Source organism: Manis javanica, chromosome 16 (genome assembly GCF_040802235.1).
Source record: "Manis javanica isolate MJ-LG chromosome 16, MJ_LKY, whole genome shotgun sequence".
NCBI classification, from domain to species: Eukaryota; Metazoa; Chordata; class Mammalia; order Pholidota; family Manidae; genus Manis; species Manis javanica.
This window is the reverse complement of record NC_133171.1, coordinates 47,054,358-47,080,874: the sequence shown is the minus strand read 5'-3', so window position 1 is coordinate 47,080,874 and position 26,517 is coordinate 47,054,358. Positions and strand designations below refer to the sequence as shown.

General features: G+C 32.7%; 1 protein-coding gene across 8 annotated transcripts in view; it reads left to right on the top strand.

Annotated features, from left to right (window-relative positions):
- Positions 1 to 26,517, top strand: part of UBR2 (ubiquitin protein ligase E3 component n-recognin 2) — a 115,065-nt gene that overhangs the window by 29,305 nt on the left and 59,243 nt on the right. For 7 of the 8 annotated variants that reach the window (XR_012126239.1, XR_012126240.1, XM_073224563.1 and 4 more), the window contains 8 exons: positions 7,265 to 7,343; positions 9,231 to 9,344; positions 16,087 to 16,217; positions 18,136 to 18,274; positions 18,765 to 18,827; positions 23,375 to 23,495; positions 25,261 to 25,368; positions 25,755 to 25,843. Coding sequence is in view for 6 of the 8 variants with exons in the window: in XM_073224563.1 (XP_073080664.1) it covers positions 7,265 to 7,343; positions 9,231 to 9,344; positions 16,087 to 16,217; positions 18,136 to 18,274; positions 18,765 to 18,827; positions 23,375 to 23,495; positions 25,261 to 25,368; positions 25,755 to 25,843 (844 nt within the window). In the remaining 2 variants the exon portion in view is untranslated. The remainder of the gene's footprint in view (positions 1 to 7,264; positions 7,344 to 9,230; positions 9,345 to 16,086; positions 16,218 to 18,135; positions 18,275 to 18,764; positions 18,828 to 23,374; positions 23,496 to 25,260; positions 25,369 to 25,754; positions 25,844 to 26,517) is intronic. The other variant, XM_073224565.1, reaches the window with a different exon arrangement.

The window sequence follows — 26,517 nt, the reverse complement described above, 5'->3', positions numbered from 1 at the left end:
TACATTTCAGGTTTCCCTACCTCAGCACTGGTTTCTATGGAGGTTGGTGCTTGTTGGTTTCAGCTCTCAGAAGTTGTGATTCTCTGTATTCACCTTTTGGTCTCCAATTTTGGGAGTAGCATTTTGCCCTGTGACCACACCTCTCTGGCAGATTTTTCAGTTTGTTCCACTTTTTATTTGTTAGAATGGTGTGGCAACCTCCAAACTTCTTATATGCCAGGCTAAAAATGGAAAGTCTACACTCATTTTTTAAAGTATATTTTCCTGACAGAATCCTGGGTTGAAACTTTTTTCCATTTTCAACATTTTAAAGATCTTGTTCCGTTATCTTCCACCGTCTATCGTTTCTGATGATTTCAGCTTTCATCGCATATCTATGTTCCCTTGTATGCATTGTGTTGGTTTTCTTTAGCTCCCGTCAATATTTTCACTTTATCTTTGGATTTTAGCAGTTTGACTGTAAGATTCCTAGCTGTGTGTTCTTTGTATTTGTCCTCTTGGGGTTCCTTAAATCTCTTGGATTTGTAAATTGATGTCCTTAAGTAAATTTGGTAAGTTTAAGTTGTTTTTTCAGATATATTCTCTGCCTCGTTTTTTCTATTCCTCAGACTCCAGTTACACAGTAATATAAGGGAGAGACTCTTAATTAGTACATCATAGAAGTAATGCATATATATATATAAAACTTACACATGTATATACTACTAATAATGGGCAATGTGTATATATAACATAAATATGAAAAGTTAATATGAATATGTTTACATATAGATAATATAATGCATACTGTAAAAATTTTAACAAAAGGATGCATGACTAAGAGAGTTTGGAAATGACTGCTTTCAACAGAGCCCTAAATTCTCAGATCCTTGGATGCTTTCACCAATTAAGCATACCTTTAATATAGCAGTTAGCAACTGGTACTGTAACTGTACACATTTGTCTTTTTTGTTAAATGTTAAAAACATTCTGTTAAATGTTAGACTTCTAGAGGACATACCTCTGGCTTTACTCTTGTTCCGTTATCTTCCACCCTGTATCATTTCTGATAATTTCAGCTTTCATCGCATATCTATGTTCCCTTGTATGCAGATTGATTTTTAAGAATCCAAAAAATGTTCTCTGTGAGCAACAAAGTAAAGGAAAATGTCAGTAAAAACAGAAGCAGAAACAGTGGAGAAAATAAACCAGGCAAAAAGTATGATACAAAAAAAACTAAAGTAGAACTTTTCATATCTGATGAATAGAATTCATGGTAGAAAACAAAAGGGATACAAAAAACAACCCCGTTTAAAAGAGGGCGAAAGATTTAAATAGACATTTCTCCACATGTTCTGATTGGTTTTGGTTATACAGCCTTATAGATGTACTAAGAATACTAAGTTATATACTTTAAAAAGGCAAATTTTATAATATGTGGATTATATCTTTATTTTTAAAAATGCAATCTATGTACTTGGCATTAAAGGAAACCTCAGTTAAGTCTCAAGATTCAGAGCTATACAGATTGTTCTCCTACTATATTTAATGCAATAAAATTAGAAACAAATCACGAAAGGGTAGGTTAAATAAATTTTATGTTTGGAAACTAACATTGCTAACATTAAGTAAAAGAATATCACTGAAATCACTAAGGTAATGTAATAACAGAACTAAGTGATAAAAATTTGGACACAATAGAGTATTTAGAAAGAAATATATGCCTTTAAAATATTTGCAAAGAAAAAAGAAAGGTTGAAAATAATCTATGCATATGTAGATTTCCTGGCTAAAAGGGCCTAGAAAAAATGAAACTCTCATAGCAATAAGCATACCTAGTACCCAAACAGTAGTTTCTAAATACCATTGTTCAATAAAAGGAATCAGAATTCCATGGAGAAATGACTGATTCCAGGGCTGGGATGGGGAATATTCAAAATAAGCCTGCAACACCTTGCAGCGCCAGAGGTAAAGTGCTCAAAAAGGAAAGGACATGTTGAAAGGGCATAGGAGCCAACTTGAAAGAGTTCCCAGTGGCCACAGCTGAATAAGTAGAGTAAATAATGACCATATTAAATTATAGCCTGTATAATAAAATAAATACCCATGAGTTCATACCAATATAACCAAATATTTGAATAAATAGATAGGAGAGAAGGGATATGTTTAGTATCTTTCCCATACCAAAGAATTCCAATTGATAAATAGGAATGAGGGAAATAGAAAATCACCGTTAGGCAAATAACACAGTAATAATTATAGGCAGGAACCATTGGTGGATGCTAAACTAGTGGGTGAAAGTTTGAGAAACGGTATGATAGTTAATAGTCACAAAGTATCTCCTTAAATATATTTAATTACAAAAGAACAGTAGCAACTTTACAGCTAAGAAATCAGACAGACACCATCTTCACCAAGTAAGCAAAGTTGATGTCACAGTAATAAGACATTAAATCAATGTCATGTTATGATGCACTGAGAAGGACACAGCATCATTTCTCTGGTATTCTTGCTAAAAAATACTTAACTCAATCTAATGAAAACATTAAACACAAATTGTGGGACATCCACAACATTACTCACCAGTTCTCTTCAAAAGGGTGTTGGTCATGAAAGTCAAGAAAAGACTGAAGAACTTACTAATTGGAGGATATTAAGAATATGTGGCTTCTAATGCAATGTGGGATCCCATACTGGATCCTGGAAAAGAAAAAAAGACCTATTGGAAAACTGATAACATTTTAATAAGGTCTGTAGTTAATATTGTGCCAATGTTAATTCCCTTGTACTCTGGTTAGTATTAGGAAAGTTCGGTAAGGGTATAATGGGACTCAATATTTTTGCAAATTTTCTGTAAGTAGTATTACTAAAAAAATAAACAAGGTAAGCTTTTGGTGTTAAGAAGTTAGAAAAAGAACAGTGAGCACACTCAAAAGAAAAAGAAGGGAAATTAAAAGGTCAGAAAATGAAACAAAAGTGAAATGTTGTGATACTGACTCTGTAACTATGAAGTCAAATTTTTGGCAAGACTGAAAAAGCAAAAGAGAAGATGCAAGTACAGAAAATTCAAAATGAAAATTAAGAAGTACACTCACTGCATTCCTTTGAATGATGTCAAATCTTGTAAAGCTGGGTCTCTGGCATTGCCGTGATTGAAAAGCAAATACCTGTGGAGTACAAAAAGTGTCGAGTCTGATTCAAAGATTTGAGAAATTGTGCAGCGCCCAATGGCTACTAAGTCGTTTGAACCTATTTAGTAAACAGACAAGCATTTCTTTCGGTCTAGGAAAAAAAACTATTGAGATACTAAAGGTGCTGTGAACCAAGAAAGTCTGGCAGCTGCTGAAATATGAGAACTATAATGCTAAACAACTTGAAAACTTAGATGAAATAGATGAATTTGTAGAAAAGTGATAGACAACTTGAATACAGTATAAAAAACATTAAAATGACAAAGATCTTCCCTCCCCCAAATCCCATACTGGAATGACCATAGGTAAATTCTGCCAAATTTTAAAGGGACAATTCATTCTTTTCTTACACAAGTTACTACAGAAAATAGAATAATAATCTTGATTTCAGTCCCTGATAGATTGAAAAGAAGACATTATAAAAGCCATTTCCTTTATTAATGTGAATGAAAGGATCCTAAATAAAATACCAGCCATCTGAGTCTAAGAATATACTAAAAAAGTGATGGATGATGATCAAATAGTGTTTAGTTCAGGAATTCAAAGATAGTTCATCTTTAAAACAGTTGTTAATGTAATTTGCCATTTTAATAGTTAAGAGGAAAAATAGATTTTCCTGATTTGATTCAGAAAAACATTTTATAAATTTCAATAATTGTTTATGATATAAATTCTTAGCAAAAGTATACATATGGGAACTGTATTGAGTGTGTTTTAGAGTCTTAGAAACTTTCTATTGACATTTTAAACATAATAAAAGGCTAACTAGTATAATAAACCTGACATACACTTATCCCTTAGCTTCAGCAATAACCAACATAGACCAACTCTTTTTAATCTCTGTACATACACACTATTTTCTATTTTGAGGCAAATTCCAGACAGCATGTCTTTTTATCAATACCCAGTATATACAGCTTTTTTCTCTACAACCATTAACATTCTTAATAATTAACACTAATTACTTAGTATTATCTAATATCTACTCAGAGTTGAAATTCTGATTGACTCATAAGTGTAGATTCAAAGTTTACACATTGCATTTGGCTGTTATCCCTCATTTTTTCTTTTAATGTACTATAGCTCTCTCCCTCATTCTTTTTCTGTTTCCTATTTATGTGACTAATAAACCAGGTCATTTGCCATGTGAAATTTTCCACATTCTGGATTTGGCTGATTGTGCCCACATGGAATTGCTTAATATGTTTCTTTATTCCCTCTATTTCCTCTGAACAGGTACTTAGGCCTGATTAAATTCTGTTGTATGGTGTGGGTTGGGGGAATAATAACTTTATAATTATTATATGTAACTTAATTCTTCATATCAGGAGACACATGATGCTTAGCTGTTTTTGTTGCTAAGGTTGATTGATGGGCTAGGTACCTGGCAATACAACCATTACAAAGGTCTTCATTAGCCTTTGTACCTAACGATTTAGGAGTCACTGATGCTTATTGCCAGATCATTATTTCATTGGGGGCTAGCAAAATCGTGGCAGTCTAAGTTGTCATTCCTTTTTTTGTTTTTTATCTAGTCTTCTGTAAAAAAAACACAGTCTCTCATCAATCCTTTGATTACTCTAAGGTACAGTTTATATAGGAAAAGATAGATGCTTGATTATTTCTACAAAGGCACTTAGTAGATCTACAATGAACATAATATTTAATGAAGAGCTGTAAGTAAGGTATGTTTACTTAAATATGTAATAGAGCAAGACAAGGATGTCTGTTATTACTGCTACTGTTAACATATTGCTGGAGTCCTTGTCAACAGTATAAGGGGAGAAAAATAAATAAAAGTTGTAAATATTATAAGGAAAGAGATAAAATTGTCATTATTTACAGACTATACTCATTTACCTTGGAATAAAACACAATAGAAGCAATAAACTATTAGAACTGCCTTGAGTTTATCAAGGGTACTAAATATCTGTACTATTTATTTTCCAACTAGGAAATCCTTAACCAGTTAGAAATTAGATTTTTAAAAAAATATATATCATTGAAACAACAAAACCCAGAAAGTACTTAGATAGTAATCTCTAATCAAGAATACAAAGGACTTATGGAGAAAGCTTTTAACTTCAATAAAAGACATAGGAAATAATCATGGACATGATAATTTAACTCTTATAACGATGATATTACTCCTGAGTAGTTTCTTAGTCACATAGACAGAAAAATAAGTTTATCAAATTCAAGTAATGCCTATCAAAATTTTATCTGGATACTTTTGAGGAACTCTATAAACTTAGCCTAAATGGTGAATGGAAGAATAAATAAGAGTTTGTGAATAAAAGGGAATTTACCCTACCAAATATTAAGACATACTACAAAGCCTTGGTTGTAGTGCAGTGTGGTACAAACAAATAGTATCACTCAGACATGTTAGAGATCTTAGATATAGACCCAAGGATATGTGAAAACCTAATATATTATAAAGGTGATACCACAATCAATAGAAGTAGATAGTTCACTAAAGAGTGTGTAAAAAAAAAAGTATCTCATTATATATGGAGAAATAAAACTATCTCTTCTACATCTTATACAAAGGTAAGCTGCAGATGGATTAAACGCTTAAACATGGAAGATACTAAAGGTTAATAGAAGAAAGTGAAAATAGTTTTATGACCTGGGATTGGGGAAAGAATTTAAAATCTCAAAGCACAAACCAGTTTGTGTCTGTGTGTGTGGAAATTGCACCAAAATAGGTAGTTCTGTGTAACACAGGACACCATGGGCAAAATTACACAAATGACAATGGTAGACAATATTTGCAATGTTTAATATTGCTGAGTGATTCCTATCTTGATATTAAGATGCAGGGCTATAAAAAGCCTCACACACTGGTAGAGGCTATGTAGCCACTCTGGACAGTAGCATGGCATTCAGAATAAGAACTTTACATGTATATAACCCAACAATTTGGCTCTTGTGTTTACATGCCAAGGAAAGTCTCAAACGTACCCATAAGAGAACATTTAACAGGGTGTCATTGCAGCATTATTTGTGGTAGAACACAACTGGAGGTAATCCAGCTGTCCAGTGCAGACATAGTAGAGAGAAAATGTTCTGGATGTGTACCAGGGTGTATTATGTAGCGATTAGAAGCAGCAGATCAGATGTACACATGCACATGAATGGATCATGTGACAGGAGTGAAAAAGTAAAGAATAGAATGAGATATATGACATAAGATTTGCATACATTAGAAATACATGCACTGAAAAACATTTTGCAAGAACATATACAAATAAAAATACACACAGTAAACACAATAGAGTGGTTGCCTGTGAGGATACAGGAACAAGGATAAGGGGAAATGTAAAGATTTTTATGACTTCCCATCTCATTTCATAGGATATAGAGATTCTCTTATTTAAAATATAATCTGTAAATGTATCTAGCTGGCAATATAATGAAAGCAAATGGAACAACTGACATCACCACTGTCAACCCATCTGCCTTGTGGGACTCATAACTGTCCAGTGAGGATGTCTTGTGAGTCATGTGTTGTGTGACCATCAAACAAAATGTACAGACCAAGTGAGGAGACCAGTGTCAGTCTGTATATTGAACACTTAGAATGCTTATTTCCATTTTAAATTAGTTAAAATTTAAATAGAAATATAACTTTGGATATTGTCTTATTGCATCCTAGCTAGACATCTTGTCTTTCTAAGGGGGTACATATATATATATATATCACTTTGAAGACCCTTGGTCTCAAACACCTGTTTGGAGGAAGTTATTTGAAATCTCAAGATATATCTTAAAATTTTAAACCTATTCCATGTACATCTGTGTTTTAACATAAAATGTGATTTCCCCAAATCTTTGGAGGAAATTACCATTCTAGTAATACATGTGCTTTCAAAGATTACCTAACACACATTCATAATGAGAAGCAAATTTTTTAAGCTGACCTCAATGACCAAAGATCTGACAGAACTTTGAGAAGAATATTTCCTTTTGACCCTGAGGTACTTCACTATTCTGGCTCTTCTAGGATGGATTCCAAATTGAAATATTATGTTGTAAAATATATAGTTATTTTATGACACTCTGATTTTTTTTTTTCTTTAACTTTACAGAGACTGTGCAGTTGATCCAACTTGTGTTTTATGCATGGAGTGCTTTTTGGGAAGTATTCACAGAGACCACCGATATAGGGTTAGTAATGTCCAGATAATAACCATACCTAGAATTGAGTTTTATACTAGCTACCTTTCCTGCCTTTTTAAAATTCCAAGATTTAACACTAAAGTGTGGGAGAGTGGTGTAAGAAAAATGTTAAACACCATTAAACATAGGATAGCAGAGTAGAAGTGAATTATGAATTTAGACTTCTAGGAACACATGGTTTAAGAAAGATAACAGATATCAGCTCCTGCATATTGGTTTTCAACTACTTTATTTTGCTATTTGTGTTTATTAATCTTTGTAATTCTAGATTTATAAAGAAATTTATCAAAATTTAGAGGCTAAATATAAGTTAAAAGTGTGAGAGGGAAGTTCTGAAGGGAGGATGTATGAGAAAAGGAGTAAGGAAAACGGACAGGATTATACATTTAAGAAATGTTCTTCCTATTGGTCATCTTCTACCTGAGATTTGTCATTTCTTAATATTAAAGAGGAATCTACTGTAACATAGAAGAGGGCCCAACTCTAGAACATAAGACCCACCAATTTGACTTCCTTTTACTGCTGTAAATGTATTCAAGACTTTTCCAAAAATTAGGTATGTTTGCTTTAGGTCAAGGATACAGATAAAGGCAGATTATTGCTAAGCCTGTCCTCATTCCTCTACTAGAAATTGAAGACAGAGCCATGAACACTCAAATATTAAGGAACTATTAGTAGCAGGAACTTTAAACCCTAATCTCAAATAAAGTGATAGAGATGGAATACTGCAATCTTGTTACTGATTAAGGAGTCCTGTTGTTTCAGAACTTTTCCTCTGTTTGTTTTTTATTCACTGAAGTATTAATAATTAACTGAAGCAGCTACAAAATTGAACTCCTTGTATTTTGGTATGTACTCTTTATTTTCATAAATCAGTAAAAGAATCTCAGTTTCCTTTAAGCTGTTTGACCTATCTTTGGTAACCAGAACAAGCATAAAAGCTTTAGGATGGGAGTTACCATTTTCCAAATGGCTGACTGCCCATACATCTTTGCGACTCCAGGGAACCTAGGCATAACTTTTTAGGGAATGTTAGTAAAGAAAAATAAACCATTACTATAGTTTTTGTTGGTCACTCTTTGTGTTTACACTAATTATATTGTGATGTGTAACACTCAGATACTTTCTTTGGGCACAGTATCATAGGGCTCATTCTTAAATGTACATCTAATACCCATTCCAAAATTCCCTGGCACAGTGTTTTTTAAAAACAGAATTTCCAGTCTACCAGTAATGTTAAAAATAAGCTCTGTCATGACAGATTCCTTGATTCATTGCTATCTCTTAAGGATGAACCCCTCAGGTGGTGAGAAGTTGTTATGACCAGGCAACCTACTTTATTATTTCCTGAGCTTCCTTCCTTTTCAAAGAATGCTATTTAGGGAATGTCAGAAAAGAAAAATAAAGTGTTTCATAGTTTTTGTTGGTCACTTTCTATGCGATACAGCACTCTTACTAGACTCTTCTAGGGGACAGCAACTATAGGAATCTTTATAACTTGAATCTGCCACATTATAGCACTGTAACCTGGTAGCATAGGTACCGACGTCATGCCAGTTTAGCCAAAACCCAGCAGGATGACCCTCGTGATTTTCTTAATTAAGGAAGTCATGTAGATAGACATTTTACCTCTTTAAAATATCTGTAGTTTACTGGACACTACAGAGTAGCTTATTTTATTTGGAAATCACTTAAATTAGCCTCTAGGCTTATTAACCTTAAAACATTGAGAATTTGGCATTTTATTTAATTTAGCCCTCCAAAGAAATTAAACACTTAGCAAATGTTATTTCCTTAGCACTTGATATCTCATTTACAATCTGATAGCCCTCAGTAAATACTTATTGACAAGATACTTTACAATTTTTTTTTAAGATGACCACATCAGGAGGTGGAGGTTTCTGTGACTGTGGTGATACTGAAGCTTGGAAAGAGGGTCCTTACTGTCAAAAACATGAACTTAACACCTATGAAATTGAGGAAGAAGAGGTAAAAACATTTTCACAAAGTTGTTTTTAAGGAAATAATGTTTGAACCATGAATTTAAAATGTTTTCAGACACAGGAATTAGGTCATGAGAAATGGACAAGCAGTAGTCTTATTATTACTATTAACAGTGACCAAGTATATTTTGAAAGTTCCTTGCATTTTATGGATGCCGTACTAAGATAGAAGTATATACTTGAAATTCTGGAAATTTAATTTAATTTGGACTTTTTATATGTTTGAGGTTTTATTTTAAGCATATGTGAGGGGCTTTTTTAAAGTCCTCATTTATTATTGAAGGATTATTTTTCCTATATGTGTCATCCAGTTAACCTCATTGGTCTTGTATATTTGTGTTGTGACTATGACTCTGTAGGCCAGGATTCCTTTTTCTATGCCATGTAATGGTAGCCAGTCCTAATCATCATCTCCTGGTAAATCAGTGTCACTGGATATTTGCCAAGACCAAGTACAAAGATGATAGCTCAGTACCAATTGTACCTCAATTCAGGTGTAAATATGTGATCTTAAGATTGTTGTTGACCCTGATTACTTTCTCTCTAAATGACATTTGTAATGATACAATGGACTCTTACCAAATAAATAACTTCCATCTCTGCTGTTTATGACAATTTGGTATTTGATCCAGGATCCTTATTTCAGATTTTATTTTTAAATGCCAGAGATGTGGGTACATTCAGAATGCTAATAACATTCTGCATTGTTAGCAGGTTTGATACAGATTTGGGGCAAATGGACGTTACTAGGTCCTGCTGGTGCACATACCTTACAGGTCTCAAATATTTTAACAGAATAATCAAAACTTTATAGTGTAGGACAGTGTCTATTGTACTGTGTTTCACTATATTTTGGGCAAATCAAAATTTGTGCCAAATGATTCAGTGCTATGGAAAACATATTTTGTTTGTGTTTCACTTGCTTAGTATAGTTGTTGTAGGATTTACCAGAGAGACACCAAGTGGTCAGGGTTTCAGATTTGTCCACTTGCTCCATTTTTCTCTCTTTTGTATATTGGATTGGAGTTCTGTATGTAAAAATATAAAGATATATTTTTATTTAAAAAGAGTTATGCTTTAAAAAAAATTGAAAACTAGTATAAAACTTTAGGACTGTGAGAGAAAATATTTGCAAATCATACAGTAGTCCCCCCTTATCCATGAGGAATGCATTCTAAGATCACGTGAAATGGCAGATAGTACCAAATCCTATAGATAACATGTTTTTTTCCTAATCATACATGTGTATGATAAAGTTTAATTTATGAATTAGGCACACTAAGAGATTAACAATAATAACTAATAATAAAATTAGAACAGTTATAACAACATACTATAATAAAAGTTATGTGAATGCAGCCTCTCTCCCCCTCAAAATATCTTATTGTACTGACTCACTGTTGTGGTTATGAGAGCTGACAGAATGCCTGCATGATGAGATGAAGTGAGAGGAATGTCATAGGAGTTGTGATGCAGCATTAGGTTACTGCTGACCTTCTGACAATAATACATCAAGAGGATCATCTTCTTCCATACCATGGGTTGACTGTGGGTAACTGAAACTGCAGAAAAGAAAAGCATGTATAAGGGAGGATTACTGGACCTGTTTAGTATCCAGCATATGTATCTTAACAACTCAACAACAAAAAATCCAATTAAAAATGGACAAAGGACTTGAATAGATGTTTCTCCAGAGAATATGTAACACAAATGACCAACAAACATATGAAAACATGCATAGTCATTAGGGAAATGCAAATTGAAGCCATAATGTGATACCACTTCACACCCATGAGGATGGCTATAATAAAAAAAAAGGAAAATAAGTGTTGGCATGAATGTAGACAAATTGGAACTTTGTATATTTATAGTGGAAATACAAAATGATTCAGTACTATGGGAAAAAGTTTGGCTATTCCTCACAATAGTAAACATGGACTTGCCGTATGAGCTTGTAATTCCATACCTGGGTATACAGCTGACCCTTGAGCAGTGCAGGGGTTGGGGGCACTGAGCTCACACAGCTGAAAATCCACATACAACTTTTGACTTCCCCAAAACTTAACTACTAATAGTCTATTGTTGACTAGAAGTATTACCAATAAAAAATGAATCAGCACTTATTTTGTAATATGTATTATATACTGCATTTTTACAATAAAGTTAGAGAAAAGAAAATGTTTTTTCAAATTGTCACAAATTTCTAAAAAAAAAATTTCCAATATATTTATTGAAAAAAATCCATGCATAGGTGGACCCAGACAGTTTAAACCCCTGTTGTTTAAGGGTCAACAGTATTCCCAAAAGAACAGAAAACAAGTATTCAAATAAGTACGTGCACACACATGTTCATAGCAGCATTACTCACAAAGGCCAAAAGGTGAAAACAGCCAAAATATCTATCAGTGGCTAAATGGACAAACAAATGTACATATGTGTGTGTATATATATACACATACACACACACACAATATTATGTAATTACTCAGCCATAAAAAGGAATGAAGTACTGCTATATGCTACAACATGGATGAACCTCCAAAACATTATGCTAAGTGAAAGAAGCCAGGCACAAAAGGTGTCACATGTTGTATGATTCCATTTGTATGAAATATCCAGAATAGATAAATCTGTAGAAACAGAACACAGATTGGTGGTTGCCAGGGGCTGGGGAAGTGGAGAATGGAGAAAACTGCCTAATTTGGGTAAGGGGTTTTACTTTGAAGTGAAAGAAAGATTTTAGAACTAAATAGAAGTTGATAGGGGTGCAACATTATGAATGTACTAAAAACCACTGAGTTCACTTTAAAATGGTTAATTTATATTACAGGAATTTCACCTCAAATTCTTTAGAAAAAAAGACTTAGGACTTGTTACCTTTTTATCCTTCTTATAGAGTAGACTTAAAATAGTTTTCTAAGAAAAGTTCTGAATCTACAGTTACTCTGTTGGGTTTATCCTCACACAGTTGGGGTAGCTGTCAAATCATGCAGATTTTGGTTAATTTCCTAAATGCTTAGAAGATGACAGCAATATCATCTACCTCGCTGAAGTTATATGGTCCTGCCTGGAGCATGTATGTTCCAGCAACTTGACAGAGAATAAAACCTCCAAACCCTGCCATTTAATTCCTATTTAAAAATTCATTAAGATAAATGTTGTCAAAGTCTTCAAAGGTAAGACTGTATGATAGGCTATTAAAATGATAACATTGTGTTTAGCATACTTGGTGCCCACTCACTAAATTCATACATATATCTAAGGCTTCTATATTCTATGCTTGAAGTGGAAGAAAGCTATATATTTGAGATGTGCTTTGTCATAGAATTGTTTTTATTGAACATACTTTTTATATTTTTAAATAGTCAAAAACAGTAAGACAGTATTTTGTGATGTGAAGATTATATGAAATTTAAATTTCAGTGTCCATAAATAAAATTTTATTACAACAGCCATTCTTAATTGTTTATGTATTATCTGTAGCTGTTTTTCCTCTACAATAGCAAAATTGTGTAAGACGACAGAGACCCTATATGCAAGATCTTAAATACTTGTTACCTTACTCTTTACAGAAAAAGTTTGCTGTCCCCAGGTATACACTCTCAGAAACATTGTGTTTATAATACCTGATTCCCACTTATTAAATGGCAGTGGCATTTCCCATCACTGTGACCATAAATGCACTACCAGGTTTTGAAATTGGCCCTTGGGCGTGGGAGTGATCAGTGGAGGGGGGTGAGTGGGGAGGCTTCTTCTAGTTGAGAACCACCACATGATATATAGTGTCTCCTTTGCTGATCTTAAGGGTCATGAGAAATTTCTCTTAGGTCTCTCCGTTGGGAAGTGTTAGGTTTCTTGCGGTATCAGGCTGATACTGATGTGTTTCCTTTTGTTGAGGCTTCTGGGAAGCAGCAAAATGTTTGCTAACACAGCCTGTCTGTAGTAGCTGTATGGAAATTTATATGATCTGCGTTTAGAAATATATGTTGTCTTGAGTTCAATTTATTTTCATCTTTACCTGCTTTGTACATCTATTTTTTAATTCTGTCATGCTATACTGGATGTATTCTTAGGTTACAATAGTCTTTTTAGAATGAAATTTAATTCAGTAACAAATAGTACCTGAACAAAACCTTAATGAAGATTTTTTTGTCTGAAATTTTCACTTATTAGTGCTGCTCTTATCTCATACGAATGCAGACCAGGGATTATTAGTACCTGAATCTTATGCTAAATGCTATACTTTGTTTCATTTAATCCTCAAAACAGTCTTGTAAGATAAATACTGCTGTTACCAATATTTTTGTAGCCACAGAAGCTTGCATTTTTGAGAGATTAAGAAACTAGCCCGAAGTGTCTCACATAGTAAATGCAGGTGCTGGGCTTTAAACCTAAGTAGATTCCAATAATGAAATTCTTTGATAGTACATTATACTGTTTTTTAAAAACATTTTTAGCAGTGGAATTTTTTTTGATACTCTTGATTTTTTAAATCCCAATAATAAAATAGACAAAAGTAGTATTGTTAATGAATTTTTTTTATAAGTTGACATCTATACTATTTATTTGTTAGAAAGTAATTTCATGAAATAGGTTATTTTAATGACTATTCCATTTCTAGTTTATTTTTGGCTTTAGTTGGAGAGTATAAAGAAAACCATCATTCATACCTCATTATTTGCATATAATGGTTAAAATCTTCATTGTAATATAGTACATGCTAACATTTCAAAAATTCAAACATTTTAGAAGTGTATCACATAAAAGATGTAAAGTTCTCCCTAATTCCCACTGCTTTTTAAGATACCAACAGATAACCTATTTAACAGTATGCCTTGCATTTTCTAGTTAGAAGGAGTAAATCAAACTTGGCTTACTGACAAAGGCTTGCATTCTCTAACATAAATATAATCAAACAGCCATGACTGAATCATCATTGATAATACAACATAGGATAAGATGGTGATTTATTTACTCATTCCAGCTGACTAATGCTGTGATAAGAGCACTTTGAGAAGTATTTTCCTAGCATTTACTTCATCTATGAGTAGACTTGCACAGCCTAGTTTCTCTTCACTGCAGAAATAATTCTTAATCAGTGACCATTTTTAAGAAGGTAATGTGTGTACAAAGACGGCAGAAAAATCTGTATCCCTCGACCTCCTCAAACTGAGTTAATGTAGCAATAAAATTACCAGTTGGTGATCCCCAATATGTAATATAACATAGTTTCTATACTCTATACAAACTATATATAATTATAAAAATTATGTATTTTTTTAAACTGATTTGTAATTCAAATAGGAAACATCTCTACCAGGGCCTGGGATTTTGTTGAACTGTGTTTGGACACTACTTACTGGCTTGGATTCCTGACTGGGAGTGTTTCTATCCTAGGACCATTTCATTCTCACAAATCCTGTTTATCATAATTCTTCAGTCCTCCAAATGTCTTATATTATGGGACATAATCATAACAAGTGGAATGACTATAGTGAGAGCAAATCACCAAGAAAACTGAGTTTTGGTTTTACTTTCTATTTTGGTGTAGTTTTAACTTTGTGTTATCATTAATACCCACTTTTTATGAATCCTCAGGAGATTCTAGTTCCTTCTTTGTACATACAGGTGGTCTCACTATGTTAACAACTTCTGACATTTCTGTAAGGAACAGTAAACCTTGCTAGTAGGATAAAAATATATTTTGATGGGACATATAAAATGGTCTACTTAAAAGAGTTGTAAATAAAAAGTTCTCTAAGAGTTTGAAAATTCTTTTCATACTTTTCCTTACATTCTTCAGGCCCTAGACCCATCTCCTTTGAGAATCTTTGTCCTTTTTCCTCCATTCTTTTTACTCCCCTTCTCCATTTGTTTTATATCAGTTCCACTAGGCTTATCTTTGGTGAAGATTTACAAAATGTTCTGTGTGATTTCCATTCCCATGATGTTGGAACATAATAATTTTCTTATTTGAGAAATGAACATAACACTGTTTAGCCATTAAACCTAAATAGCATGTTTAGGTTTAAGATAAAGCATTAAGATTAAAGACTGTAAAAACATTTTGCTAACTTTGACTAAAAGATACCATGATGAATTTAACATATGCTTTTAGTAATACTTTTTTTACATTAACCTAGAAATTTCGTGACATATTCTCTGAGTCTGCTGTGCAGAATTCACTGTTACTTGCATATACAACTTGACCTGCTGAGAGAAAGTAGACAGGTGATTCTTACAACATCAGTTTTAAGATGAGCAGTTTTCTGATTTTACTGACTTTTCACCTTTGGAATCCTCAAAATCAGGCTCTCCTTTATACTTAGAAAACTAAATACTGCTTGTCTATCCTCAGATAACATTCTTTTGTTTATTCTGGAAATTGAGGATTAGTAGGGAATAAAACTATAAAGATGGTTTGATGTTAGGTTTTAAAAATCCTAGAATGCTATTCTAAAATTCTTAGATTTATTTATTAGGTATTACAGTGCCATTGAATATTTTGGCTCAATATATTCAGTAATTAGAATTATGGACAAAATGTTTTCGGAAACTTGATTTGCTAGTATATAATATATAGGATCAAACTGAAGAGAAGCTCAAGTTGGAAAATGAATCAGCTTTTTATAGTAAGTAGTGTATTTTGAGGGGTGGGGACAGAATTGAAAGAGGACAATTAATGTACATTTAACATGGTTGGGTGTTTTCCCTGTTTGTTTTTTCAGGATCCTCTTGTGCATTTATCAGAAGATGTGATAGCAAGAACTTACAACATTTTTGCTCTTATGTTTCGGTATGCAGTAGAGATATTAACCTGGGAAAAAGAAAATGAACTGCCAGTAGATTTAGAGATACTGTAAGTACAACCCATTTATTCTTTGTAATTGTATTTGCTCACAATTTTAACCGTTTTAGTCCTAATTCCTTCAGTTAACTTAAATATAGCTAGGATAGAACATAATCTTTTCTTTTTTTAATAATTAGTTTTCCATAGGTCAATACCTTGTTTTATAGTGATCCATTTGGTTGGTAGAGGTTTCTCTCTGTTAGCTGGTTTGTTGAATTGGTTTATAGCCATATTTAGGCCCTGTCAAGCTCTGCCACTAGTTTCTTGCACAGGCAGTTTTCTCTTCTTTGTGTGATAAAGCTGGTAAGTTAACTCTACAATTCTTTCTGTTTCATCTGTCAGATATATTAGGAAATGAGCTGTTTGAGTTTTCTGTTTGACTAAATGCTTAATTTTAACCATTTTGATTTTAAATTTTTATAAAATGTATTCCACACTTCGTGCTGCTTTTCATGTACACCTAACATTTTCACCATTATTAAAGATGCTGCAAAGTTGTGACCAGAGAGCTGGATTCTGCCACAGCTATGTTATGGTTAAGGACTTACCTTTCTGTGTGAGTGTGCTTGCCTCAGACACCCTTCTCTTTTACTTTAATTATACCCAGGCTTGTTGGGATTGTATTCATATTTAAGGTTGAATAAGAGTTGGAGTAAGGGTCTAAAGAATATCAATGGTGTTTCTTTTTGCTTTCTAAATGGTGTTCCAGTTAAATAGGTTGTGGGTTTAAGTATTTTTTAAATAAAATGATGTGTTACTATACGTTTTTGGAAATGTTGAAAATGACTTAGTATCTCATGACCTTATTTTCATATACTCCAAATTGAAAACTATTAATCTAAGATTCAAAGTTAGACCCTAGAGAATAAAGGAGTTTTGCTTTTATTTTTTCTGTTCCATTGTAGGTTTAGGTCCACCAGCATAGAGGGGGGATAGAATCTAACTTGCTTTTCTCATAATGTTTTCCCATCTTGGTAAATGGCATTCCGTCTATCCAGAAACCTGAATCACCCATATCCATTTAGTTTTCACGTCCAGCTGGTTCTCCCTCTGTCAAATTGTTCTGCTTCTATTCATCTCCCTTACCACTCTCCTGGTACATATTCATCCTTGGGCAACATGGCCTCCCTCCCTGGACTGCCAAATCTACTTTTGTCCCTCATGATTCATTCTCCACACTGTAGCCAAAATAAACATCAAGGCAAATTTGACCATATCTCCTATTTCAAATCCTTGATTGCCCTTAGGATGTCAAAATCAAAATCCATTGTAAGGTCTTCAGGATTCCTTGGATTAATTCCAAGATTAATGTCTTCCATCCTCCCTGTGCTTCAGCTCCCACTATTTACTTTGCTGGGGCCATTGCTTTCACCTTCCTCTCTAGCCCAGGGTTTCTCAACACTGACACTGTCAGCTTTCAGTACCAGGTTAATTCTTTGTTATGGGGACTGTCTCGTGGATTGGAGTATATTTAGTATATTGGAGTATCCTTGGCCCTTACGCACTAGATGCCAGTGGCAATCCCACCTCAGTCACGACAACCAGAACTGTCTCTATACATTGCCACATGGTCATTTATAGGAGGTAGAAGAGAATTGTCCCCAATTGAGAACCACTGATACCCAGTTCTGACTTTGGGTCTCAGATTACTTTTCTGGAAGTTCTTTGAAGTCCCATAGCTGTTCTACCCTGCTCTAGATCCTACTCTTCTTGCTGAATGGTGGTTCACATAGAACTATATATCCATTATCTATGTCTTCCCCACCAGACAGTAGTGTCATAGAGCATGGGAACACAGATGACTTCATTTACAGATATGTGTCCAGTACTTAGCATGTTCCCTAGAACAAAGTACACTGTTAATAAATCAGCCTGGAGCAAGATAATATGCAAACAAATAATAAATAATTAATGTTTTATCCCACAGAGAGAAGAATGACACCTACTATTGCATGCTGTTTAATGATGAGGTTCATACCTATGAACAAGTTATTTATACTCTTCAGAAAGCTGTTAACTGTACACAAAAAGAGGCCATTGGCTTTGCAACTACAGTAGATCGAGATGTAAGTAATTTTATCATACTGTGTTACATAGTATGTTTCATCATATTATGTTACATAATAAGTAGAATTTTACTAGAAAATCGAATTAGAAGTACATATGTCTGGGCTGTTATTTTTAATTTCATTTAAATATTCACCCAAATATATAGTGTATGACTGTAAGCTGTTGTCAGAAAGTTTAAGAGGAAATGTAGATACAGTTACCCTCATTCTATTCAGTGATTAGAAATACTCAGTTATGAAAATAGAAATTACAGTGCCTAGAAGAATAAATGTGTTGTTCAAGAAAAATACACTTACTAATGGCTTGAAAAACATTAGGATAGCTTTGAAAAAAGAATAATTTACTTTTCATCACTGAATAGAATGAACATTGTAAATGTTAAAAATTGAAGAGTTGTATGTTTATATGTTTGTTTACTGGTTCAAAAGTTGTTAATACTGAATATAGTATTTTTACAATTTAATTTTAAATATCTCTTTTTTATAGGGACGTAGGTCTGTTCGATATGGAGACTTCCAGTATTGTGAGCAAGCAAAATCAGTAATTGTGGTAAGTAATTTTAAAACATGCCTATACTATATTACCTTTTATTAGTTTACTAGTTCCATGTTTTGGTGTTTATGAACACATTTTTCTGTGTGAATATATAAATGGAAAGCCACAATCAACCAAAAATCATGTTTAATGATACGTTTCTTGAGTAATGTATTATTGCTTTATCTATAGTTTTTTTTAAGCTGTGTGTAATTGATAATAGAAACTGAATGGTTAGGTGAGATATATTTTCTGCCTTCCTACTTCTCCATCACAGATGTCTTAGAAAGTTACTTTTAGGAACTAAACTGGTCCTTAGCACCAAGAGTAAAATTCAAGGAAAGTTGTTTCTTGGTACTTTATAGCAAGGTATGCTGCATCTCCTAATAGCATTTAGTGTATTATTTCTTTTATTTATTTATTTTTTTATTGCTACATATAGTCTTATTTTAGTTTCGAGTATACAACACAGTGGTTCGACAGTTACCCATATTATTAAATCGTAACCCCCACTCGTGCAGTTACTATCTGTCAGTGTAAGACGATGTTACAATCATTGGCTTTATTCTCTGTGCTGTACTACAGTCCCCCGTGACCAACCTACATTATTATTGAGAATTTTTGTGCCCCTTACCCTCCCTACACACCCACACCAACCCCTCCCCCATCATAATCACCAGGCCCTTCTCAGTGTCTGAGTCTACTGCTATTTTGTTCATTCTGTTTTGCTTAGTGTATTATTTCTCTGAAAGAAAACTATTCCCCACATTTAGTTTTTTTGTTAAGCTAGGATTTATTATTTTTAACTATTCCATGTAACTGCATTTTATGTTAATGTCTTTTTTAAAAAGTAAGTTTATGTACTGCGAAATATTTTAAATATACAGATAAAAATAGAGATAACACAACACCTATGTACCCACATTATACATTATTGTCCTTAAACTTATTTTAAATAGTTTAGAAGCCCCTGTATTATTTCTTCTTAATCCAATTACCCTTTCTCCTTCCCTAGAGATATAACTTTCATTAATTCATTAGTTCATTCTTATGCATGCCCTTATACTTAATCTACTAAATATCTGTCAACAATGTATGTATAATTTGGAGGCCTTTAAACATGATATAACAAGATTCATAAGGAATGTATTATACTACAACTTGCCCTTTTATCTGTATTGTTCTAGATGTCTGTGTTGATAAATGAATCTGTAAAGTATTCCATTGATGATTATACCATAATTTTTCTATTCTCTCATTGATGGATAATGAGGATACTTTATTCATTCATTCATTCATTTGCTATGACTAGTGGTCCTGCTATGCATGTTCTTTTGTCCTTTTCTTGCTTAGATGCAAAAATTCTAACTACACTGAAATCATTCTAACTACACTGGGTTGCTCTCTCTATATATATTTCTTCCCTATGTTTCCAAACAGTAAAAATTTATGCTATTCTTTTGTGTGATCATATTATACAAAGGAAATGGAAAGGGGCTAAGTAGTGATGCAGTAATAAGTAAAATAGATCTCATTCTTTGATTCATTAAGATATTAGGCTTACTCTGAGACAGGCACTATACTAAACACTTGAAATACTAAAATGAATATGACACTGATCTTCTCTAGGGAAAAAAGATCTAGTGTATATTTTTATATGATTTTCCTTCATATTCCAACATAATATTACCCTCTGAATAAACATGAAGCCCAGACATTTGAATACTAAAACATACATATTTGAAACTTAATTGTAGATCTTTTTTTTTTTTTAATTTGCAACCATAGGGTATATACCAAGAAATGGAATTTCTCAATTATTAGGGTATGAGCATTGTTAGTCTGACTAGATTTTGCCAAGTAAGTCTCCACAAAATCCAGTTAACACATTCATATGAGTGATGTATGAAAATGTCCATTTCTCCACAGCTTTGTCAAAATTATGTATTTTTAATTTAAAAAATTTTTGCCAATCTGATGTATATGAATGGCATCATGTCCATTAAATTTTCATTGCCATGACTACTAAGTGTCTTATTTATTATATTGGTCTTTTAAGTTTGTCTGTGGTGCTGTCATTGAGTTAAAGCTTTAAGTTTTAATGTAGCAAACTATTGTTTTCTTTTTGATTTGTACCTTTTGTGTCTTATTTAAAAAATTCTTCCTTGAGGTTAGGGACTTGATAATAAGGGGGAAAGTAGTGACCGCAGTGTTGCTTGTGTGAAACCTAAGCCTAAGACTGTATATCAGTGATACCTTAATAAAAAAAAAAAAAGAAAGAAATTCTTCCTTGATATCTGGACATACTCAGTTTAATAATGCATCAAGAGCTTATACTCTCATTGTGTAAAAGAATATTCCCATTCTTAGAAAATGTATTCTGAAGTATTTAGGGATTAGGGGACATAATGCATTCATATAGCTTATACCCTTAGCAGTTCATTTTTTAAAAAGTAAATTTGTGTCTGTGTGTGGAAACAGAAAGATAATATACAAATGACAAAGCAGTTGGGATAGTGTTCTCAATAAATGAGTAGATAAAGGAAAGGATTTTTTCCCCTTTGTTGCTTCATACTTCTTACATGTTTAGTAATATTTCAATTTTTCCTTTCTTAAAAAATTAGCATTTGTAATCTCTGGTGGTGTTCTCATAGATATGTTTGTAATATACAATAGAAAATCCAGAAATAGATTCCAGTAAGAGGAAAATCTAGGAAACTATAGGTACATTCTCAGGGAGGAGAGCTTCTTAACCAAGACTAGAACCCCAGGAGTTAGAAAAGAAACATTTTTTGGCTACATGAAAAATTTACACAGTAAGATATTCCATAAACAAAATCAGTAGACAAAGAGTAGATTTAGAAAAGCTATTTCTAACACAGATAGGCTTTTAATGTTTATGATAAACAGAGCACTTACAGATTATCAAGTAGGGAACAAATAACAAAATAGAAAATGAACATAAGATATGAAAAGGCAGCCACAACAAAGAACATCTAGGTGGTCAGTATAAAGAGATTAAAACTTAACCTAGTAATCAGTAAAATGACAGGCAGATTTCAGTATCTGTTAGGTTGGAGAAATTAGAAATCCATCATAGATACAGAGGATAAGAATACTTAGTAAAAATAAATTGCTATAGCATTTCTGGAAAATAATCTAGCAGCATCTGTTAAAATTTTACCTCTCCTAGGAATTTATCCCGTAGAAATATAGTACCAGGAAGTGTGTGTACAAAAGTGTTCAGTACTGCTTTCTTTGTAGTCACAGAAGATTAAAAACAAAGGGACATCCTCTCTAGGGGATATTTGAACAAATCTACACCACAGAATGTTATGAGTCATTAACAAAAAAAAAAAATCAGTTAATGCAAAGATGCACAAGATGTTTAGTATCCCATTTTTATAAATCAAGTTAAAATCTTTATAATCTATACATATATATATATAGATAGAAAAAATATGCAGACATGTACCATGTTACTCTAGGTTATAGAGATGGGATGAAGTGGAGCATGGAAAGATGATCCAAACAAAAAATGAGAAGGGGGAAATCATGTTGAATAATACAGTGTTGATGGATTTAAACAGGCAGTGCTCCAGAATTGCCAATAAACACATGAAACATGCTCAACATTACTAATCATTAGGGAAATGAAGATAAAATCTATAATGAGATATCATCTCATACCCATTAAGATGACTATTACAAAGAAATACCATAGCAGAAAATCACAAGTGTTGACAAGGATGTGAAAAAATTGGAACCCTTATGCACTGCTGGTGGGAATGCAGCCACTGTGGAAAACATTGCGGTGATTCCTCTAAAAATAAAAATGACCACGTGATCCAGCAATTTTGCTTCTGGGTACATACACAAAAGAATTAAAAGCAGGGTCTCAGATATTTGTACATCCATGTTCATAGAAGGTTTATTCACAATAGATAAAAGGTAGAAGCAACTCAAGGGTCTGTCAGCCGATAAATGGGTAAACAAGATCTATATACATACAGCAGAGTATTATTCAGCCTTAAAAAGGACGAAGATTCTGATACATGCTACAACAGGGATGGACCTGGAGAACATTATGCTAAATGAAATAAGCCACTAACAAGAAGATATTTTATGATTCCACTTTTATGAGGTACCTAGAGTATGTGATGGGTATGGAGGTTTTTTTAAAGTATTGATAATATGATCACTTCTCAGTGAAGTACATTATTTAAGTAAGTGTATAATTGCATTTAAGCAATTAGTTTAAACACATAAGCAAATTTAAGCATTCAGATAATTTATAATTGGTGGGGCAGATTTTCAAATATAGGACTAAAGATTCAGGTTACTTATAAGCTGTAACTTTTTACCTTTTTGTAAAAATCATAAGATTCCTTCCAGAAAATTAGGATCTAAGTAAGGCAAGCCAAATGATATTTTTCTTACACACATACATGAAAAACTTTTCTATAATGATGAGAGTGTAATTACAGTAAATAAAATATTGACTTTTTCTATAAAATAACCTTTTTAAGTTTGTCTTTTTCATCCTGCCATTTCTTTTTAAGAGAAATACCAGTAGACAGACAAAGCCACTCAAAGTTCAAGTTATGCATTCATCTATTGTCGCACATCAGAATTTTGGTTTGAAACTTTTGTCTTGGCTGGGAGGTATAATTGGATATTCAGGTACGTTCATAAATGCTTGTGCTAATTGACTTAAAAATGAGCCCATATTCCCTTACAAAACTGTTTTGGAAAAAATATCAAGTGAAATAACTTCTTGCTTTAATTTCAGGTTTTAAAACACTTCTCATAATACCTTTATGCATAGAAAAACCTGTTGTTTGCCAAACTGTGATCCACAAGATCTTTTTATATGCATACAAAGGATTCTGTGTCAAATAAAGACAGGAAACATTGGGTTAAACGATTGTAAATGACTTTAACATGCTAATTAAATCACACAAACTTGATAAAAGAATCTTTTTTTAAAAATGGAACATCCTGTAGAACTTCATTCCACTGAGCAAGTTGTAAAATACTACTGTAAATAAAACCTAAATATTTAGCAGTTTAAAGAATAAAACACTAATATTGATATCTCTGTTTCAACTCCTGCGATTCTTGGTTACTAGTAATTTGCAACTCTGAAAATTTGCAAATTGGAAGTTACTGATTTGTGTTTGGTTTTTCTTGTTTCCACAATCTACAAGTTAGATAAACCTTTTTAATACAATGGTAACAGTTAAGAACCCTCATGTCTAACACCAAAAATGCAAGTCTGGTGTATAACACCAAAGAATAAAATAGAAGTAGATCTATGCTGTCATATACTAATTCTTCAGGCGAGAGATGTGGTGCAGATAAATGACATTCCAGTGTTTACTATAAAGAAAAGCTATTAGAGCATTGCCACACTGTGAACTAACAGGTGAAAATACGGAGGTGTGGAAATTTAGGACAGTATGTTTGATTGTCTTTTAAATGTCTTTCCTATTATTTTTCTTGACCTCTTTCCTTTTAGTTTGGATGTTTTCCATTAGATACCTGTATTCCAAGTACTGTGCTACAGTATTAATGAATAGTATCGTGCGAGCAATTTTCTACTGAAAATTTTCTTTTTGAGATATCTGCCATCAATAATTTAAAGACCTTACCTGTTGCTTCATATTTGTATAAGGGTTTCTCTTTAGCCTTGTGAACAATTTCTATCTGTTGGCATTTATAATTATATTTAAAAGTTCACTCCATTTTTTTCTGATTATTTTGCACAATTATGGAACACTAAAAACAGTGATTTCAATTATAAAACTAATTTCAAAAAGGTGTTAAAGTTTTGGTTACATTCATGCTTATATTAATATTTGAAGAACAATTTTTTTAAGTTTAGCATTTAGAAGAAACAGGAATTTGTCTTACAGGGCATTGCACATAGTACATACACCTAGGTATACAGTGAATTATTGCTTAATAAAGAACATTTTGCACAGCACTAATAAAATGTTATATGCCATAGTATAGAGTTAATGAATTCTTCTAAATAGTAACACAATTTTATAGTATACATACCTTCAGTTATTAGGGAATATATAGCAATTTTATTATAATCTGGTTTAATTAGCATAGGTTTTTTTAGATGTTAGAGAATAATTTATTTCAGTGGTTTTTGAGAGCTTTGTTCTTTAGTTACCACATTAGAGGTCATTACCTTTCTGATGGACATAAATTCTGGAATTGTGAAATAAGGGGTGATGTGTAATGCAAAATGTGGAATTCTACTCCTTTTTGTGAAAATGTTAATAGTTAATATGTTTATTTTTTCTGAGTAAATTTGACCTTTAGTAAAATATATAAAACTCTGTAGATCCATTTGTACATTTCTATGTAAATGTCATTTTATTTTAATATTTTGAAGTCACTATTTCATGACTGCTTTTCTTCCTGTTTTAAGATGGCCTTCGCCGAATTTTATGTCAAGTTGGTTTACAGGAAGGGCCAGATGGTGAAAACTTTTCTCTAGTGGATAGATTGATGCTTAGTGACTCCAAATTGTGGAAAGGTGAGTCTCTTAACTATTTCTGAGGTATAGAGGAACCTATATAGATAATAAGTATGTTAAAGGTTTTTGGTTTTGTTTTTTCATTTGGGAAGGTATTTAGTAAGTGTATTTATGGTTTTTAGAATTAACACAGGCAGTCTTATTCTTTGACAGATTTTGAGGTCCATGACCCAAATTAAATAACCTACATATAATGTAGTTTTTAAAACTATATTTAGAAAGACTGATTTTTTTAAGAAGCAGATGACAAATGTTTTATACTAAAGAACACATGTAGAGTTTTGCTCTTGAGACTTAAAATACAGTTGATCATATAAAAACTTCAGAAGTGTCATTTTGGCTTATTTGGTGTATTCTGATCTTACATCTGCTCTTTTTGTAAAAAGGTGCTAGGAGTGTGTATCATCAGTTGTTCATGAGCAGTCTACTTATGGATTTAAAATACAAGAAACAATTTGCTGTTCGATTTGCAAGGGTAAGTAGTTTCTCACTTTTGGAGATTAACAAAATAGTCGGGTTATGTACAGAATAACCATAGCCCACAACTGGTGGCTTTGTAAAATTAGTAGCTTATAGTAATGTGTCAGTGTGTTGATTTTAAATTCTAAGAAACTTCATAAATGATATTCTTATCTTTTATCAGTAGAATAAAATTCTAGCAGTGAGGCTTTCTGGTTCATTACCTGCCAAGGTGATATGAATATCTACCTATGGAGTGTGTATGATATGAAATGATAAATGAAGAATATAAACCATTTTGAAGAATTTATGCCATTATGAATTATGGTATTATTCCTATTAAAATTTACATAAGGAAAAGATAATCATAGTTGAAACATGTATGTATGGACGTAATTTAAGAATCATGAACTCTAGGTAGTTGATATTATTGAATTGTGTTCTTCTCCCTTTAAACAGTATGTAATAAAGCTTAACCACTTATTTTTTTTTATTCACCTGAATTAGGAGTTCTTAACCAAGGAAGCGTGTAAGAATCGTTTGGGAAGCTCTTTCAAAATACATGGTTTGTGTTCCATTCTCAAACCTACTGAAACAGATTCACCAAGAATGAGGCCCAAGCATGTGTGCTTTGAAAGAGCATCAGGTGATTCTGATACGCATCCAGAAGTAATAAAAGTCGGTTTTTGT